We start from the raw sequence: 20,802 nt of genomic DNA on the forward strand, positions 1-20,802 counted from the left end.
CTAGGACGGCACCGAGCCTAGCATGACTTGCATCAACTTCCAAAACGCTAAGACGGGGGCGCTGATCAGGCGTTTTTTTAGAGTCTGGAAACTCTGTTGGTACTCTGGGGTCCATCCGTTTCCCAGTGCGTTAGCTCGAGACCTAGACCTATTAGCACCTGTCTCCACCTGGGCAACTAGTCTATGCAATGGTGTGGCAATCTTTGCAAAGCCCTCAACAAAACGACGGTAATATGATGCAAACCCCAGGAAAGATCTTATTTCCTTTGTGGTGGCCGGCTGTTTCCATTCTGCTACTGCTTTGAATTTGTCCGGATCTGTAGCTACCCCATCGGCAGAAACGACATGTCCCAGGTATTTTACCTCTCTTTGAAAGAAATGACATTTAGATGGTTTTAACTTGAGGTGGTTACTGTGCAGACGGTTAAAGACAAGTTCCAAGCGCTTCAAGTGTTCGTCAAAAGAGGTTGAGAAGATGATTATGTCGTCTAAGTAAAGTAGAAGTGATTGAAAGCTTTGATCTCCGAAAATTCTCTCCATCAGCCTCTGAAAAGTACTCGGTGAGTTACAAAGGCCAAAAGGCATACGATTAAACTCAAAGAGTCCAAACAGTGTACAAAATGCTGTCTTGGCCTTATCGACTTCTGCAACTGGCACTTGGTTGTAACCACTAGCAAGGTCTAAAGTTGAGAACCATTTCGCTCCAGTCAGTGCATCCAAGGACTCATCTATACGGGGGAGTGGATAAGCGTCCTTCCTCGTCTTTGCATTCAAGAGCCGATAGTCAACACAGAGTCTAAGGTCCCCCCCTTTCTTTTGCACGATAACTATAGGCGACGAGTAGGGACTAGAACTAGGTTTCACCACCCCTGTCTCCCAGAGCTGCTGGATGTGAGCTTTGACTTGGTCGTACTGGGAAGGAGGCAATCGACGGTATCTCTGCCTAATGGGGACATCATCATTGAGGTGGATCTGATGCTCTACCAAAGTGGTACACCCTATATCACCCTCCCCCTGACTGAAAACATCGCTGTGTTTCTGCAATAGTACTTTTACTTGATATTCCTGCTCTACAGATAGTTGGCCAAGACATGTTAAAAAAATCAATTGTGGGAGTAGCTTTAATCTCAGCTGACTGGACTACGGCCACCTGTTCCCCATTACACCCTTCCACCATGTTCACTGAACACCCTGAAGACATAACCTGAACAATATGGAGTACACCCAAGATGGTGTGCGGTTGCAGCCACACCTCTTGTAAACTCACATTAGTGACTGGTATTTCTACCAGCCCGTTCTTCACTGATAGTAACGCCTTAGAGATCAAAATACCCACTGGCAACTGGGTTTCTTCTATGGGCGGTTCCATTAGCACAGAGTGGAGGGAGAGATTAGCAGCGCTGGGACAAACTATGGGAATAAGTTTTAGAGACCCAGCAGGAATGCGAACTGCAGAACCCTGAACTCTAGCCTTGCCTAAACACCCTTTACTATGGAGTTTCTCAATGGACTGGCATGTGGTGAAAGCCTGTCGCCATACTTGACATTATGTCGGCAAACAATTCTTTATAAAAGCTCTGGATGATATTCATACCTAATAGACCAGGGACCACACGCTTCTGTTGTTGAGTAAAAGGATCGGTTGGATCACGCACTACTAAAATGCCCATGTTAGGGGAAGTTTTACCCAATACGGTCACATCTAATTCAAGATAACCTGAGTATGGGATTTCATACCCATTCGCTGCTCGTAATTGGAGCCAACTGCATGGTTTAAGGGACTCATCACAGGATTGAAAATTTTCCCAAAAGAATGTTTCTGTTATTGTGGAAACCATAGAGCCTGTGTCCAGTAAACATGTAATTGCCTTTCCTCCCATCCAGACATGAACTACTGGACACTGACCTATGAGGTGGGGCATGGTATCAAAAGCCGAGTGACAAGAGCCTAATTGAGCCCCCCTTGGTGTTTGACTCTCCACACCAGAGGGCACTAGTTTTCCTGCGGCTGCAGAGGAGCGGGTGATTCCACTAACTGATTATGAACTACAGCCCTCTGCCCCACCTCCTGGGTTGCTACATTACTAGAGTTTGGATCGATACGACAGTATTTGGCAATGTGCCCTGCTCTGCTACAGCGATTGCAAATCGGCCTGCCATCAGGATGAAACCGGTATGTTTTGGACTGGCCTCCTACACTCCTGGAGTTAGCTTGTGGACGAGATGAATTTAGTTGTGACAAAATGGCATCTAGTTGGACCTGCTGACGCCGTAGGCATTCCTTTAACTCTGTCATTTCAGTGTTGGTTGCCGATATTGCATTAGAATCTACACCCCGACTACCCCCAACGGATACGTGAGTATCAAAAGAGACAGCTCTGGGTCTAGTCCTCATTCCTTGCTTCCCCTCATCCACCCATTTAATAGCTATGCTACGGAGTGTAACAAAACTCATGTCAGGGTCTAGTGCAAGCCGTCTTTTTAGCTCCCTTCTCAACATATCATCGTTTACATTTTCAGCAAACTGGTCGCGTAGCACTAAGTCATGAAAAAGTCATAAAATTCCACCAGGTGTCTTTTTTATTACAGCGTCCATTAAAGACTTTAAGACATGAGAAAAATCACGTAGAGGCTCCCCCTCTTTCTGGTGTCGCTGAAAAAAACATAACTGCGCCGCCACATAGGACTGAGAACAACTGAAATTTTCAGCAAGAATCTTAAAAATCTTTTCAGCTGTATCTCTATCTGAAGCTTCATGAAACTCCACCTCTGCTTTTGCCCCCCCCCATCCAGATAATCATACAGAAACAACACTTGTTCAGCATTAGGCCTAGCCTCGAGGCATCTACGGACCTCAGTGACCCATTGATCTAAGGTAATTAGGTCAACAGACATTTTACCAGTAAATTTAGAGCATTTGCGCTCTCGTGGGACATAAACATAACGTGCATGAATCGAAGTAGACCCAGATGCATTACTAGATGTAGACTGTTCAGAATCAGTAGAGGCAGGTGTTAGACGAGACTCACTGTTAGAAGTAGAAGCATCAGTATCCCTGTTTCTGTCCTGTCCCTGTGCTTTCAATTGTTCATTTTCAGCCTGAAGCTGTAGAATTTGGTCCATTAGCTCCTGTAGTTCCGTCATGCCTTGTGGAGAAGACATTGTCTCAGTTGATCTTTGATAAGCACTTGCTGCCGAGTCTCCAACCACGTTCTACCTGAAGATGATGAACTGCCGCTTCCCCCCCTAACAAAACCTTGTACCTCCAAGTACCACAACGATACAATAAAAAAAATTAAAATAAAAAAAAACTATGCAACCAGCCTTAGAATCCTGAGCCGACTACGCCAGATGTAACATTATGGAACTTTTCTTTATCAGCATTACCTAGTTCCCTTTAACAGGTATCTTAAAGGATTCAAAGGAAGACAAAGGCTGGTATACAAAAATAATATCTTACTTTATTATCACAAATGGTATAGTTAAAATATTGAAGGTTGGCAAATAATACTGTCCATAGGCACACAAATGGCCAACAGCAAAACCTCACTATCACACAGTGTATCAAATACCGCAATCTTAGTTAACACAGCACCCCCAATATGGACTCCCCATGCACTCAGTTTCTTGCACCTAGGATCCCCGCTCCTAGTTGCATTAATTACTGGTGCTCCACTCGACTCCTCGGCATCCGGCTTAATCCCCGAAAGCGTTCCTGTTTACAGCTACGACAGCAATTCGCCCATATGAATGAAAGCTCTCGTTGCTCCGGCTCGCCGCGTCCCTGCTTAACTGAGAACAAAGGCGATGCGCCGACCAGTTACTCGTCAAACTTTTAACAAGCTGCGCCTGATGCGAAGATGAACTTCTGCTATAAATAACTTTTCAGCTCGCACTTAACGCACGCTGACCGGGCAAACAAAAAAACAATTCATCCACCCTGCACACTGCTTTTATCTACTTCCTAGTGGAAACCTAAGCACCGGAAGTTAGCCTGCACTAGCAACCGGCATGTCATTCTTGTTAACATGAGACAAAGTCAAATGTCTCTTTCCCTAGTCTCTTCTCCAAAAGACCAAGTTTTTCCTAGTCTGACGTGGTGAAGAAAACTTTTGTGTGTCAACACAAATTCATCAGAGACAACTGCCTGATCCAGCAGAAAAGTTCATACTGTATGTTCAGAGTACTGCAGATTTAACAATGTCATAGTCTAAAGACTGCTCAATGGGCAAAGCTGCGGAAACTTCCTGAGCCTTCCCAACTAAACTGCATTGCAGACAGTGGCAGATTAAGACTCTTTGGTGCCCCTGGGCACTGACACCTAGAATTAAATTAAATTGAAATTGAATTGAAAATAAATGCGCGTGCTCACGCAGTGTGAATCTGGTGGAAGAATTGCGCGTCTGGTGGAAGAGTAACAAGCCATATAACTGTGGCCACTTCAGTTTAGCAACCACTCGTTCAAATGTAGTGAAATAGGAGTCAACTTCAATCTCACAGAATTTTGGCACTAACACAATGTGTTTACTCACATCAAAGCATACGTGTGAATCTGACATTGAATGAGCAGGACTTTTAAGAGCTCTAAATCACGGCAATGGAACAGGCTTAACCTGCATTTGCTGAGCCTGCAAATCAATACCATCAAGATCAGCTTACTTCTAGCCTGAAGCTGGATTCTTTGAGCCTCACTCTTGTTGCCTGATTAATAGCTCTAATTCATTTATAGCAGTTTAAGTGCAATCATAGATAGGATCATCACAAGATTCAAGACTGGAGTCAGGAAGAAGCTCCTGATTTACAGTTTTCTCAGCAACCTCTGGTACTTCTTCAATCTCCTCCTTAGACTCATCTCAAATTCAAGGCACTGATGTTTGCCTACAAAACAACCACTGGCTCTGCAACCCTATATATTATTAACTCATTACTTCAGGCCTGCGTGCCATTCAGAAGCTTGCGTTCTACAAGTAAACAGTGCCTTGTGGTACCATCCCAAAGAGGCACAAAATCACTTTCACACACCTTTACCTTGACTGTTCCAAGCTGGTGGAATGACCTCTAACTCAACCAAAGTCTTTACCCATTTTCAAGAATCTACCAAAGACTCTTTCGCCAAACTTTGACTCAATAATACTAACACTTATAGACATATATAATTACTTTAAATCATTCTTCATGTAAAAACAGCAGTACTTCTAATGCATGTGAGGAATGACATTTTGTGTGTGTATAAGAGGTATTGTGGCTATGCGTGTTTCTGGGCAATTGTGTCCCTGTGAACTAAATTCTTTTAAAAGACAAGTGATAAACAACTTGAGAATTGACACACTAAATATATTCTGTTCACAAGTGATTTACCTAGATTTTTCTCCACACATCACGTCTCATATTTTAAGCATACTCTTCATTGACATGTAAAGTAAAAAATTTTTTTAGCAGAATTTATAGTGAAAATGGCTCTACAACTGAGGGACAGTATTACAGGCTCCAGGTCAGTTGCAGACACATCCTGTCTGTAAAGTACAGCCTCCTCCATACTGTATAAATAACACCCAAGAGATGTGAAGGATGCAGAGGCTCTTCTTCAATCTGAGGTAGGATGAGTTTAAATTGAAGTCTGCTGAATATTGCAAATATCTTTAAAATCCATTCAGATTAAAAATAAGATTATGAATTATAAATTTACTGAAATCTTACAGAATTTATTGAAATATTAAATTTATATTTTAAAATATTAAATGGAGGTCAAAATAAACTATTGACTTTATCCTGTCAATGATAGGATACCAGTGTTAATGTGTTTCCAACATTTAAAAATAAAGTGTATGTGTGTAGTTGTAAGTTGATTGCCTAAAAAGTGTACACTGAGTGGCTCTGTCTATTTTTAATGAGTGTCTTAAATTGCTCTCCACAGAAATGCCACATACACCTTTGCACCTTCATAAAAATGTACTACTGTAAAAGTTATATTGTTAATATCGTTTAGCATTAGAATTTTTTTAATGTTATATAAAAATCTTAAATTCAATATAAAAATACAACATAATTTAATTGTCAGCTTATGATTTTTTGGGGATATTTTGGGGATATTTAATTAAATTTTATCAATCAATAAATTCCTCTTGAAACAAACTTTGTTGTATTATTTAAATTTAATACTGTGAAGCTGCTTTGATACAATCTGTATTGTGAAAAGCGCTATACAAATAAACTTGACTTGACTTGACTTATGATCCAATTATATTTACAGCTTATATGTCTGATTTACAATGTTTTGTTTTTGATTAAGATTTTGCCATGGGTGCCACGAGACTCTGCTTCCTGCTCTTCTGTGTCTTTTTGGCGAGCGTCTCTTCTGTGAACAAACTTAACAATATTGATGACTTGAGAAAAACTGGCTATGGAAAGCCTCATCCACGTCATGGACTCCAATTATTGTTCTGGTTTGCCCAAAACGCGTTTGTTGATCAAAACAACAATCGTATCCAATTGAATTTTAATCCTAGAAGAGACTATGGATTCCATCAGTTTAGAAACAGAGAGGGCTTTCTTCCCATCGGGCTAAGTTACTATTCTGTTGGTAATCTAAATGATCCTCGTGCTCGTGCTTTGCCGGAGTATGCACGGAGGTTTTACAGAAACAGCAATCTACCAGAAAGAAACATGGACAGGCTTATCATCTCTTTGGACAGAAACAGACCAGACACAAACAGAATATCCAATGTGTTTATTACAGCACATTACCTTAACAGCAATGACTTTAATCCTTCTGAGACTTATGAGATTGATCCTGCACTAATCTTGAGCATCAGACAAACTAATTGCCAAGATGTTATTTCCAGTACATCACAACATGATAATGAAGATGATGATGATAGATGCAATCAGTTTCTGGAACAGACAGGATATAACGGCAAATACTGTAGGCCTAAAGACAACCGAAAGAAACGCTCAGCCCCTTCCCAGTGCAACACATTTGACGGAATTAAACTAGAGATTAAAACAACTACACAAGGTTACTCAAAACTTATATGGGAGATACCTGCTGACATAATGAAAAACTATATGTATGTGTACATTGATATTTGCCAAAACACTACTTCCAGTGATCCTAATAAAGATCCTACGCAGGTCAGCAAACATATTTTTAACATTGATACAGCATCTGGGTCTTTAGATACTTCTGTCTCCCTGAATGCTGGTCTCCAACCTCAACTGCACATGTCAAATATTTGGTATGGACCAGAGTTTGATGGAGCTAACAGAGTGATCCCCATCAGAATAAAGGGGATTGACGCTAGTCTGCAGCTCTACGCTGAAGACGGCAAAGCCTGTGCTCGACTCTACATCAAGAAAACCTTCAGTAACTGGATGGACGTTCTCAACAACTCATGGGTGGGGTTCTACAAAAGCTCACAAGATAAAAATAATGACTATTCCACTTATCAGTATGCTGTGAAGTTTGCAAAAATGAAAGACGATAGCACAAAGGATTATGATATATACAAATACAAGACAGGTTCGGTCATTGCTCCTGGAGTTCAAATCCGCTTCTTTCTGGACAAAAAATATAACAATGTTTTAGCACGAACTACACCCTGGGAGAGTGATGAAAAAGTGACATCAACATGGGACAAAGGGAATCCTGAACTCTCATCTGCCTGGTCTGATCCAGAATTTTTTTACGAACCAGATTTCTATGATGCTAACAATGTCCTCCCTGTTAAAATAAAGACGTATGATGCTGGTCTGCAGCTCTTCACTCATGATGGTAAAGCTTGTGCTCGGCTTTATATCAAGAGGACTTTCACAGACTGGAAAAATACCTTCAAGTACTCATGGGTGGGGTTTTACATTAGTTCACAAAAAACAAATGAACAGTATGACGCATATCAATATGCTGTGAATTTTGAAAAGATGGAGTATGGAACCAAAGATTTTTATGTTTATCAGTACAAATCCGAATTAGCTATTGCACCCGGAGTACACATCCGTTTCATGGAGGACAAGAGCTATGATAACAAATTAGTGGAAACTGAGGCCTGGGAGAGTGGTTAAAAACTTACTATAAATGAATAAGATTATGAAAAATAAATAAAAGCTTTGAAGCAGGATAATATCATTCTAACAGTCTGAGCTCATACAATCTTATATGATTTGTAAGAATCTGCTGTCTGTGTCCTGATAAGTACATATACTGTTAATCACAGATCTCTCTAATATACTGTATCTTCATTTGATATTAACAAAATAATTATTCTAAATGATATCAAATAATGTTAACAATAATCTTGGCATTTATATCATAAATATTATAAAATACAACATTGTATTGCAATGTATTAATGTGACATAACCTTACTCTGCTTGTTTTGTACAACTGATCTACAAAATGCATATATCTAATGAAAATGAGTTGAGTCTGTGTCCTTGTTTTGATATTCCACCGGTCAAAAAACAAACAAACAAAAAAACAGAAGTGAATAATTGTATTTTTCGCTTGCAGTGGTTTTATATGTTGTTTTCAAAAACAGTTTTAAGTTGTTTTTTTTATTAATTAATTAATTAAAAAAAAATTCCCCATCATTTTAAAAATTGGGAAATTCTGTCACATAACTATTCACGCAATAAAGGAGATACATTTACAGTAATTGCAATATTTATTCATCAAACAAATGACTTTGAAATGATATTTTTGTATTTACCATCATTATTTTGCCTCGCTGATGGTTATAAATATGGTGGACGATCAGGAAAAGTCATGTGACTGAAATGAATAGGTGTAATTTTAAAGTTGTATAATACAACACAGTATCTGCAATGCATATCATTTAGTGACTGAACTCACTGTCTGCACTGACTGGAGGGTTTTTCTGATAATCCTGTGTTCATTTTGTTAATCACTTGCAGTTGCTTGTAATATTCTGACACTTTTAGTTTTAAGTATTTTATGTTTACTTAATTCTATAATGTTCCTAACGAAAGAGATCACTAGTTTTTCGAATCACTAGGTTTTTTATTTTATTATTTCTCCAGTAGTCTTTGGTGACAAAACAACTTTTTAGCAGCTTTCTGTTTTGGTAAGAATGAATGGTTTATTCTTTGTTGCAGCGATTCAGTTTCATTTTGATGCAGTTGATTCTAAGAAAATAAACTTCAGCTTTACACACATCTTCACACAAATGTTCAAAGCAAATTAGAATGATCTTGACAAATATATATGAATTGAATTTATTTTGAATAAAACAACTACATGCTGCACGCCAGCCCATATGGACACTGACCCTTCACTCCTCAGGTTGTTTAGTTTAACCCATTAAAAAATAAATGAATATCTTGACAAAAACAATGATCACGTGTTAGCACAACCTGCCAATGACAGTTATTACACAGCAATATGCTGTGCATTTTAAAATGATGGAGGATGGTGACAAGAATTTTGATATTGTAACAAGTCCAATTTGCCCACTGTAGGTTACCCAGAGTAAAGATCTGTGCCCTGATAGACAAATATGATAATACATAAGAGCAAACAAAGCCCTAAAATATGTAATTTGTTCTTTAAAAACGTAAAAGCCACATGGGCTATGGTAAGGAAAATTAATTGACTTCCAGAGTCCGGGAGGTCACTTACTTTGATTCATTATATAACAGCTCTGTTTGCACTAATGTAGGCCTATTATCATAAACATTGTCTATCAGGAAACAGATGTGGTGCAATGGCCAAAATGGATTTTGGTTCCCACATCCTCCATCTTTTTCACAGCATATATGTAATTATGTGTTATTTTTGTCCTTTTTTAAAGAGTTTAAAAAACGCTTTTAGTTGGAACATCTCACAGATATTTATTTAATTCTTAATGGTTTAAACTAAACATAACCTGCATAACCTCAGTGTCCAGATATCTTCACAGACTCTGCACAAGTTTCACGTTGTGCCTGTCGGGTTATTTTACAAAAAGGACCTGCTGACTGGACATATCTCTTACAAATCATTCGGTGCAGAGTTTTTTGACATGCTCATCCATGTAAGTTCCTCTTTCATAAAACAAGGATGTTGGATATTTTTTATGAAAATGCTGACAACAGTTCTCCAGTTTGGACCTGTTACCCTGCAGGTCATGTTCAGCCTCACTGTGGGCAGAGTAAGACCCGTATCTGTTTTAAGGCCATTGCCCTTTTTGACATTAAAAACACTGACATGGGCTACTCTTTAATTCACTGTTTCCCAATCACCAACGAACAATAATGAGGTAAAAAATTAAATAAAAAAAATACTGAGGAAATGAAATGAAAGGTTATGGCTGTTTGCAAACATGATGACTTTGGCAGTTCTCAATGCCCCAAGTTCAGGGAAAAGCAGTCAGTCCCAACTTAGATAGCGGGTGGGTTTGTCAACAGTAAGCTATTTCAAACCTATTTTTCAGATTTACTAACAGCTTGCACAAGCACAAACCCTCTTTTGGCATTAAAAAACTATTTCAGGATTTACTAAGACACGCAGTGAGAAAAAACTGGCGATGCACAGGTGTGGACACCTTATTGCATATACATTTGTAGGAGTTTTCCTTTTAGACACAAATGAATGGGAGGAGAGTTAAATGAATTATGCAATTCACTCGTCAATTTACTGAAAATAACTTTTGCCAAGCCACGTTATTTTTTATTTGTGCTGCTCTTGGTAGACTGCGTTGGTCATTATGGAAATTTGCATTATGGAAATTAGCTTAAAAACCCAAGCACATCACAATCAAATTATGATGACATGTTGAATCTTGGTTCAAATCACATTTGACCTGGGGGAATGGTTAGAGAGTCAGACTGGTAACCCATGAAAATGGCTGCCACAGCTCCGTGTTTGTGTCCATGGTTTGCAGTGTGTGTGTGTGTGTTCACTACTTACTGCTCCTAATGTGTGTGCACTAACTTAGATGGGTTAAATGCAGAGGACAAATTCCGAGTATGGGTTACCATACTTGGCCTTCACATGTCCCTTTCACATTTCACATAGGCTAATCATTTAATGGACTAGAGCCAAAAAAATTATTCTAACCAGAATACAGAGGTTTGATGCAAGTCTGCAGATTTAAACTATAGACAGGAAAGTAAAAAAAAAAAAAAAAACAGTATCTACTAGTTGCTATACTTTTCATTGTAATCATTTGAATAATATACAATTTTAATGGCAACTGCATACTGTGATTTCAGAGACTGTTAGATAGCAGCATTTTACTCTAGAATCTCAATGATTGTCTGTTTACATTAATCACTTATATTTGCACAGATTAACTGTAAAAGTATAATAATGCCCACATTTCGATTCAATACCAAATTATCACCCCCTTGTTGAAGCCTCTACTTGATTGCCTAATCCTAACCCCACACCTAATAAAATAACCATGCTGGGGAATCAGGCGTAATCTGGCAGGCAGAAATTTTTCGGCACCACACCGGCCCTGTGCCCACTGTGGCCTGAATAAATAATATGGCTGCTATGTGATGCGATTCTGTTGTAAGCTCATGAAAAGAGAATTGCAAAACTCCCCCCTACTTAATGTAAAAGGAGGATGCATTGGATTAATTACTGCTAAAGTTAAAGACTTTATTGTCATTATACTGCTGTGCGAAACAACAACATTCTGTCCGTATAAAAAAGATACATAAGATAAAACAATTAGTACAGTAAAAAGTAGGGATGCAAGATATTTCTGCCACCATATCGGTATCGGCCGATAAATGATCATTTTTAATGTTATCGTTATCGGACCGATATGAAAATTTGGCATATAGTTTAAAGCCTTTAGCTGAGACACTTCAGATGCGCACTGTTTGCCATGATGGTTTTGAATTGCTTGAAATATGATTGAAATCACTTCAAAAAAGGAAAATAGAGTTTAGTGCAACATGTGCAGCGCAAGTCTGTTATAGACTACATAAAATGACACTGAGAACATTATAATTGTGTGCTTGGGACATGGCTTTTAATAGTGAGACTATGTTTTTGCAATCATGCTCTCAAAATGTATATAAAAACTTATATTTACTTAAATTTAGATTTATCGGGCAATATATCGTTAGCTTTCAAATATAAAGAATTATCGGTTTCGGCCAAATTTTCATATCAGTGCATCCCTATAAAAAGAAAAAGACTGTTTAAAGTGTAATTTGCAGTGCAATTACAAATATAATTTATAGATGGGAAACCAGTCAGGAAGTGTTCAATAGTTGCAAAAAAAGCTATTTTTCAGTCTTGTACTACGAGAGTAAATTATTCTGTATCTCCTACCAAGGAGATTAAAGAGGTAGTGTGCAGGGTGAGTGGGATGATGATCTCAAATCAATTTGGTGGTTCTGCTCTGACATGAGTTACATTGGTAACTGTGTGCCAATGATATTTTGTGCCATTTTGGTAACTAGTTGCACAGCCCTCTGTTCCTCTCTTGTACAACTACCGTACCAGGATGTGATGCAAGTCAGTTCACTCTCCACTGCACATCGATAAAAGTTCTGAGGCAATCTTACTTTCTTTAATTTTCTCAGAAAATAAAGACGTTGTTGTGCTTTTCCAATGACAGTTGAGGTGTGTATGTAGTCCAAGAAAAAATCCTCTGTAATGTTCAACCCCAATCATTTAAAACGGGGAACTCTCTCCACAGCAACTCCATTTATTTCTCTCTATCTTTTTTCTTGGTATTAAGAATGAGATTATTGTTGGAGCACCAGGCGGTCAGATTTTGTAGTTCGTGCCTATGCATACTCATCATTGTTCATGATAAAGCCAATATCATCTACAAATTTTGTTTGTTACATGGGCAGATAGACTGTCTTGAGTGAAGAGTGCATATAGCAGGGGACTCAACACACATCCAGTATTCAGGGTAAGACCTGAAGATGTGAATTTTCCTAGTCTGATATTCTGGGAACGGTTGGTTAAAAAGTCCAAAGTAATTACTACTAAGCTGTACTGTGATGCTTTTGCTAACACCAAACTTCAATGATTCATTTTGGGCTGCTGGCAAGTGGACACATACTGCCACCTACTGTCTACTTTGTGTCCTCCCAAACCACACACACACTTTTGCCATAAAGTTTAATCATATTTCTATCTTGCCCAGGTGTACTGCTGTAAAGATTTATTTAGAGTGTTGAAATCCCAGAGCAACCTTGTGAGCATATTGTCAAACTTAGTCAACCTTATTAGAAATGTTGCAGATGAAACAATAGCGGACAAAACAAAAAGACACATTGTTGCTGTCAAAACAACTTATTTATTAATTAATTATAAAAATAAATTGTAATCAATGTGTTTCATGTTACTAATGATTTGTTCAATTTAAGGCAACTTTAGACCGATTTGATGGAGTCCACGTTATGCTGACTTCCTTTTTTTCTCCCTGTGAGAAACAAAATAAAGCCGTTAAGAGAGGCTTCTCAAGATTTAACTTCAGCTCATTTACCAGTACATCAAAAAAGACATCAAAAAATTACATTTGCACATTACAAAACCTTGAATTGGGTCAGGACTACGTTTGCCAGTTTAGTCATATTTACAGCTAAGGTTACATTTTGTGCTCACTCAATATCAATATATGAAGAGTTCAGATGCAAAAGCCTCTAAATGCCATCTGAAATTTTCTTATAGAATGATCATTTTTATCAAGCTTGTATATTTAAGTTAAGTAATTTCACTTAAATGACAGTTAACAGGTAATCTTCATTGCCATTTGAGTGAAATTATTGAATTTAAATATACGAGCTTGATAAAAATTATCATTCTATTAGAAAATTTCAGATGGCATTTAGAGGCTTTTGCATCTGAACTCTTCATATACACTGTTTTTAAGAAGTGTGTGTAATGCTGAACTCACTGGATATGTGCGATGGCTTTCTGAACCCATAGATCATCAGGGTTAGCACAGATCAGTCTGTCCTTTACCGTAGTAAAACTGCAGGAAAGAGAATGTTCAAGATTAAGTAGATATCACAGATTATTCTTTCACATTGTTATGTAAGAACATTAATATCAGAGGCATGTCATTTTAAGACAGAACCAGCGTTGTTACTCACATGACAGCCTCTATGTTGCAGGTCATGGTGCCGTCCTGTCGAGTGAAGTCTTGCAGCCGGTGAACAGGTAAAGGGTGCGGTGAATACTTGGTACAGCACCTCACCGGACCTTAACACAAGACACACTCTCAGTTCATGTGGTATCATGATACCTGACCAACTAACCTGTCCCACAGGTTTATTCAAAGATTCATTAATCCACATTAATCCACTTTTCTGGTAAACTTGGCATTGTATATTATGAATATTGTTGGCTCTGTGACATGTTGCTTATGTTACCCTATTCAAAGTCACTTTGGGTAAAAACATCTGTTTGGGCAAGGTGAATAGGATAAAAAAAACTAATAGATATCACCATACTTCACCAGTTGATTGATTAGTTTTATTTTATTTTATGTTTAAATATGCTAATGAGGTGTTATCTAATTAAATATGCACTAATTTGCATACATTTCTAGAACATAAATCTGAACGTTGGATTAAGTCAGGTTCAAAATTCTTGTTTCATTTTTTTTTATATATTAGAGTCAAAGGTTTTTACAGAGGGGATTTTGGATATCTCTATTTATCACTCCACAAATCAGAAAATGCCAACAGCCAAAAATAAATACATTTTCACCATTTCTTTAGGAATAAAATGTTGTATAAAATCAGGAAAATTATATATGAACAAACCCCTCAGTAAGAAAAACCTTCAGAATATAGATAAGAATAAAACGGCCTTTAAAGATATGTACTGTAATTGAAATCTACCGACGCAAATAGAGAAAGTGCTGTAAAAGATACAGTTAGAAGTGTATTTTGGCAATTTTCTTTCCACAAGTCTGAAAAAAACTTTATGAAAAGCCAAAATCTCAAAATTGATGCATGTAGTGTCTCGTCTTAAAACCATACATGTACATTTTAAATTAACTATAAAATAATGCCTTTGAATCTGTATATGCACAGTAACATATTTGTGAAACCCATTTAACAATGCTAGAACCAATGGCATCTTGGAGTCATATGAAAAAGGCCAAAGATGATAATTTTGAGGACAAGTATTCTTATTAAGTATTCTTTAATATTTCTAATTTTTTGTTCCACATAAACGACATAAAGTGACGTAAATAACAACTGAATTTTATTTATTAGGTCATGCAACTGCAAAAACAGAACCATATCAAGCCAGTGATGCTCTGATATATTAGAGATGTTAAATTGTTTTGCCTATTCAATTCACCACTGACTTAAGATGTAAATTCATCACAAATCAATTGCAAAAGCCCTGATTGTCAAAGATGGCAGTGTCTCAGCTCTGGTAAACGTGTTCGTCCTAAATGTGTAAAATATATAAAAATGCAGGTGGCTACATTTCAAGAACAGCCTTGTGAATTCAAAGCCCTGAAAAAAACACTTGAAATAGAAGAGAATGTCTGATAGAAGTCAGCTTTACTTACTGCTTTGACTCAAAGTGACCCAGAAACACAGCAGCAACAGCAGCGTCGATGACGTCAGGACCAGTCTGCTCATCATGGGAGGGAAACAAGACGCTTATCGGTGAAAAATTAAATAAAAAGTGATCAAAAGTATTTGAAAGTGTTAGTTAGTGGATAGTAGCAGCAATGTTGAGGATGGTGATGATGAAGGGCACCCCCAAAATCAACATTATATAGCTGTTCATGAGGGGAATTTGAAGACCACATCATTGGGGGTGGAAGACAGGGGAAAATTACGGTGTTAAATATTAGTAGGTCGGCTAAATTCATATGCCATAAAGTGGGATGTTCCATCCCTCTAAATATTTGAAATACTATTTTAAGAATTGACTTTCTTTAAATTCTTTAAATAGCTGGAAATTTAAAATGTTAGATTAGATAAAAAAAAAAACTGTACCTAGGTAAACATGTAGACGGACTTTTTCCCTAAACATGTAGATTTTAGGTAAACTTTTTAAATGGTAAAAAAAAAAAGAAAAAAAAAAAAGATCAAAGACCAATAATAAAACGTAATTATACAGAACAAAGATTTAACAAATGTACAGCTCATGATTTATATAAACGTTTATTTAGCACAAAAAAAGTAACCAAATTAAAATTGTGCAAAAAAATAAATAGGTTCAATGGAAATTAGAGCAATGTGGGGAAAAAAGGGGTAATTTTTTTATTCAATTCTGATTATTTTAAATATTTTATACTTGGCCTGCAGAAAGACAGCACTAGACAGCACAAAAATGATATACTGTTTTTATTTGTAATGATATATATTTTTATATATACTAATAAAATAAATAAATATGGTAACACTTTATTTAACGTGTCCTTTTTATACATTTATACATTTATTTACTATCTATAGTAATAACTATAAATTATGCATAATTACATGCAACTAACCCTAAACCAACCCTTATTCCTAACTCGAACCCTATAGTAAGTACATAAGGTAACACTTTATTTTACAGTGTCCTTGTTACATATGTTACATGTTACCATAGTAATAAAAGTAAATTATGCATAATTACATGCAATTAACCCTCAACCAAATCTGAATCCTACCATAACCCTAATTATATGTAGTTGCTTGAAATTACTCAGTACTTAAATGTATAATTACACTGTAACAATTACACCTTCAAATAAAGTGTAACCGTACATAATTACTATTACTATTAATACTATTTAAATGTATAATTACACTGTAATGGGGACACATTAAATTCCTTCCCAATATATTCTAAACAAAGTCATGCAAATGTTCATTAAACTTTAAACAGGGAACACACCAAAGAATCATTAGCTCAGTTTTTCATGAATTTCAATTGAAACTTTTTGAGGAAGGAAACAGTCATTCTTTGATGGCAGCTGAGTTCCTCAAGTTAAAATTTCCAAGATCAAATGAGACTTTCAAGATCAAATGAGGTCATGCTTTATAGTGTCCTTAACTACTAAAATATGTACTTGCATAAAAAAAAAAAAAACATTTCGGTGCAAAAATTTTTTTTATGCTATTGAGGTGAGATAAGGGTAAGGTTAGGGCCAGGTTTCATGGTGTGGTTTAAGGGTGGGTTAAGGGGTTGGTGTATTGCAGGGTTATTATCTTTAACCAAAACTAAACCCACCTGATTAAACCAGAAATAAAATAAATATAAATATTAGTTAAATGTAACTAAATTTAGTAAATTTGAAATGTTGCCTTAGCAATAAACTGAAAGAAGTTTAAGTTGAAGCACTAAAATTATTAGCTGGAAATATATATATATATTTTTTTTTAAATAAACATAAATTAAACCTAAATAGCAAAAACAACAAAACATTACAAAAGCAATTAACAAAAGTACTCAAATTTAAACTAAAATTAACATGAGAGCTAAAAATATAAAAATAAAAGCCATTTCAAAATATTAATAAAACTATAATAAAAACTCTAACACATGGTGTAGGGTCAACAATGCAATTATTGATGTATTAATAAAAAATACAGATGTAATTAATTATAATGCTTATAAAAATATAAGCACAATGTAAAAACATGTACCTACACAATAAGTGTGTTGGGTCAATTGATTAATTTAAATCTTACACAGCATTTAAAAACATAATGTGTGAGCCAAAACAATATAAATAACACATATAATTTAAACATCTAGTCTAACATTTAGACTAACATTGAGTCCAGGAAATCTAACACTCATCACATTCTCTTATCGCAGCTTTAGATCAGTTCACAGCGAATGATGAGAAGAAACAGGATCCAATTATAATGATCTAACAAATTTTTCACACACTCCCCTGTTTTATAACATCATAAGTGTCTTTCATAGAAATTAAAGTTGAAATGTCAAGCAGCATGACACTTCTCTAAACCTGGAGGTGTAAATAAAAGAATCTAAGAATGTTTTAGTAAAACCACTACTTTAAGTGACATTAAAATGGTTGTTTAAAGTCGTGCAACAAGACGGTTGTGGGTTTGAAGGGAAGTGATTCACTGCTAAAGGAGCACTGTAAGGCTTTGTTCTCACTCTTATGACCTATTTCACTTTCTGATTTTAGGACATGAGTTACATAAAACATTATGACCTAGAAAAAATATGAAAGTCAGCTAAACCCGCATAAGAAACCACACGTTTAGCATGTGGAAATGAGGACACTGCTGAATGTATGTAGTTCAGAACGATCCATATGTGTGCATGTGTGTGGCTAGTTATATAATCATAAGACACAATACAATCATAAATCCATAATGCATTCACTCTATAACCAAAAGGTTAAGGTTTGAGTCCCTGTCCTGGTGGATATTCCCAGCCGCTAAAAGGTTCTTTGTTTCAAAAGTCCCAGGTCAAAGGGACCGTGACACTCTTTAGCCAATCATTATCGCTCCATCGGAACTGGCGTTTCCAAGCGGTTTGACGGTATGTAAAATATTCCATGTGCTGCTGCTCTTCGAGAACAAATACAAATGTTGGTCAATAACACTTTAAATAGTAAAAATGTTTTAATTCAGGGGACCTTTTACCACAAGTTACATAAATGCGTGGAAGCCAGGTTAAAAATTCTAATTTATCGACTTAATTAAAACTTTAAAATGGCAAACATTATTTCTGTTGACATAATGAAGTTGATGATTACATTAACTTAATATTGTAAGTAATTTCAACTCAAAATTCTGCATTAATTGATGAAAAAACTAAACAAGTTGCATTAGTCCTAACTTAATGAAACTTTAGAGTCTTGACAACTTTAGAAATTGAACAGTGGATTTCTAGTTCCCAAACGTTACATAGGACTGGATAAGGCAAATAAAGGTTAAAATTAAGTGTCATTTTTATTAGTTTTTTAGTGAAAAAGTGTGTGTGTGTGGGGGGGGGGTATATTATTCACTCGTAATATGAAGGTTCTTGACTCAATTTTAAAGAACCCTTTATGCCAAAAAGGTTCTATAAGTAGAAATGTCTCAAATTATTGTATAATAGGTGTACTTTAATGTTCAATGGCTATTTCAAATTTTTTTCTAGTGATGAAGTTTACAAGCTGTTAATTCATAAAACTAAATCAAAATAAAAAATTATAATTAAAACAAAATTATTTATTTAAAACTAAATCCATGATGGGCATAAAAGGTTGTATAAATGAAACACCTGACAGAACCTTCTTCTATATACAACCTTTTCTTCTAAGAGTGTATAAATACCAGCTTCATTTCTAAATATTATTATGAATTTCATTAACTCTCATCGGGGCAAGAACAATTCAATAGCCCCACAAAGGATTCTTTATTTTTTTAGTACTTTAAAATGCACGACCTATAGGGGCAACAACTGGAAATCAGATCGTAATGTGTGGTCATCAGTACAAAGGATAGTCCTAAGCCTTTCTAAAAATAAATAACTAAAAAATATGTTTGTAAGACAAATCTGATAATTTCCCCCACCACTTTTACAAGGTTACTTGATTACTGTTAGTCACATTTAAAGTGCCATACACTGTAAAACGTGCTAACATGCTATTTAACTTGATTTAACCCATAACTACTCATAAGTGAATGTATTTGTGTATAATATTGTAGTAGACTGAGTGCAGTTCTATCCGGTCCAGTTGTTACTGCAAGGGGGTATGCTTGTGTTGTGTGGGAATTGCCCGTTGCTATAGAATGTTTTGTCCCGTTGGATAGTCAGGTCATGCTGGTGTAATCCTGTAAAATAAGCTCAGTTATTAGTTAACCGACCCTCCTGCATTCCTCTCATATGTGTTTTTTTTTATATCAAGTTACCACAAATATATTAATACATATTTACTTTATATTTCCAAAAGAAAACACATCAAATTGTCACTGTAAATATTCAAGGGGTGGATATTGATATTGTGGATTCTCAAAAAAAATTGGAATCTACTTAAACAATAAGCTGGACTGATGTGATCACATGATTTACTTATATAAAGAGGGTCAGAGCCATATGCATTTGCTGAGTCGACCGAGATCGTTTGGTGTGTGCCAGACTTTTAAAGACTTTTTATGAGACTGTGTATCATCTGTTCTTTTTAACGCTGTAGTATGTTGGGGTGGTGGGATTTCTGAGAGGGTTTGGGGGGAAAAAAAGACTTCACAAATTGATTAGGAGGGCTAGTTCAGTACTGGGGTGCCCACTGCCTTCTATAGATGAAATTGGGCAAGAAAGGATGGAAAGGAAGCTGTCTTCCATTATTTCATAATCTCCCCCCCTATGAAACCGTGTGGGATATGTGTAGCTCGTTGCTCAAAAGAGAGATATAGTAAGTCTTTCCGTTCATCAGCTGTAAGACTGTTTAATTAAAGTGATTTGCTGTACCTGTACCATAGTGTTTGATTGGTTCACTTTTTTTTTTTTTTTTACATATATATTTAATTTATAGTATTGTTGCTGCTGTGACATTCGAATTCCTGTGACATGTAAATGCAAAAAAAAATATATAAAAAAATAATAATAATACATTTTTTTGGTTGATTCAGCAATATTAAATAATATGTTTGACTTGAATAAAACCAGGTCATTTAGATGTTAGTTTTTTTTTTTTTTTTTTTTTTTTTTTACAACAATACAAAAGAAAGAAAAAATATATTCAATGAATTGTTGATTAAAGTCATTGTTAAGATTTAAGAAGTAATTTTGCATACCGCCAAAGCGATAAATGCCACACACCCTTTAGGTCTAATTATAAAGTGTTTTCATTAATTTACTATTACATAAATCTATTTATGCCACGACAACACCCCAGACAA

At 36.1% G+C, this 20,802-nt stretch overlaps 2 protein-coding genes and 1 long non-coding RNA gene across 3 annotated transcripts in view; 1 reads left to right on the plus strand and 2 right to left on the minus strand.

The window, feature by feature from the left end:
• LOC309501594 overlaps positions 1-10,319 on the minus strand; it is a 29,316-nt gene extending 18,997 nt beyond the window's left edge. The window contains exon 1 of the long non-coding RNA XR_014206948.1: positions 8,849-10,319. This is a non-coding gene — a long non-coding RNA (uncharacterized lncRNA). The remainder of the gene's footprint in view (positions 1-8,848) is intronic.
• The window catches only part of LOC309501511 (phospholipid scramblase family member 5), a 113,689-nt gene that overhangs the window by 48,008 nt on the left and 44,879 nt on the right, over positions 1-20,802 (plus strand). The window lies entirely within an intron of this gene.
• ccl20a.4 (chemokine (C-C motif) ligand 20a, duplicate 4) lies at positions 13,246-15,942 on the minus strand. Its single transcript, XM_082173733.1, has 4 exons — positions 15,507-15,942; positions 14,068-14,176; positions 13,869-13,946; positions 13,246-13,394 (listed from the first exon to the last, which is right to left on the minus strand). Exons 1-4 carry the CDS (start codon positions 15,580-15,582, stop codon positions 13,370-13,372), a joined length of 288 nt encoding a protein of 95 aa, XP_082029859.1. The 5' UTR covers positions 15,583-15,942; the 3' UTR covers positions 13,246-13,369.

The sequence above is a fragment of the Leuciscus leuciscus genome, assembly GCF_965113295.1.
Source record: "Leuciscus leuciscus genome assembly, chromosome: 6".
Lineage (NCBI taxonomy): Eukaryota > Metazoa > Chordata > Actinopteri > Cypriniformes > Leuciscidae > Leuciscus > Leuciscus leuciscus.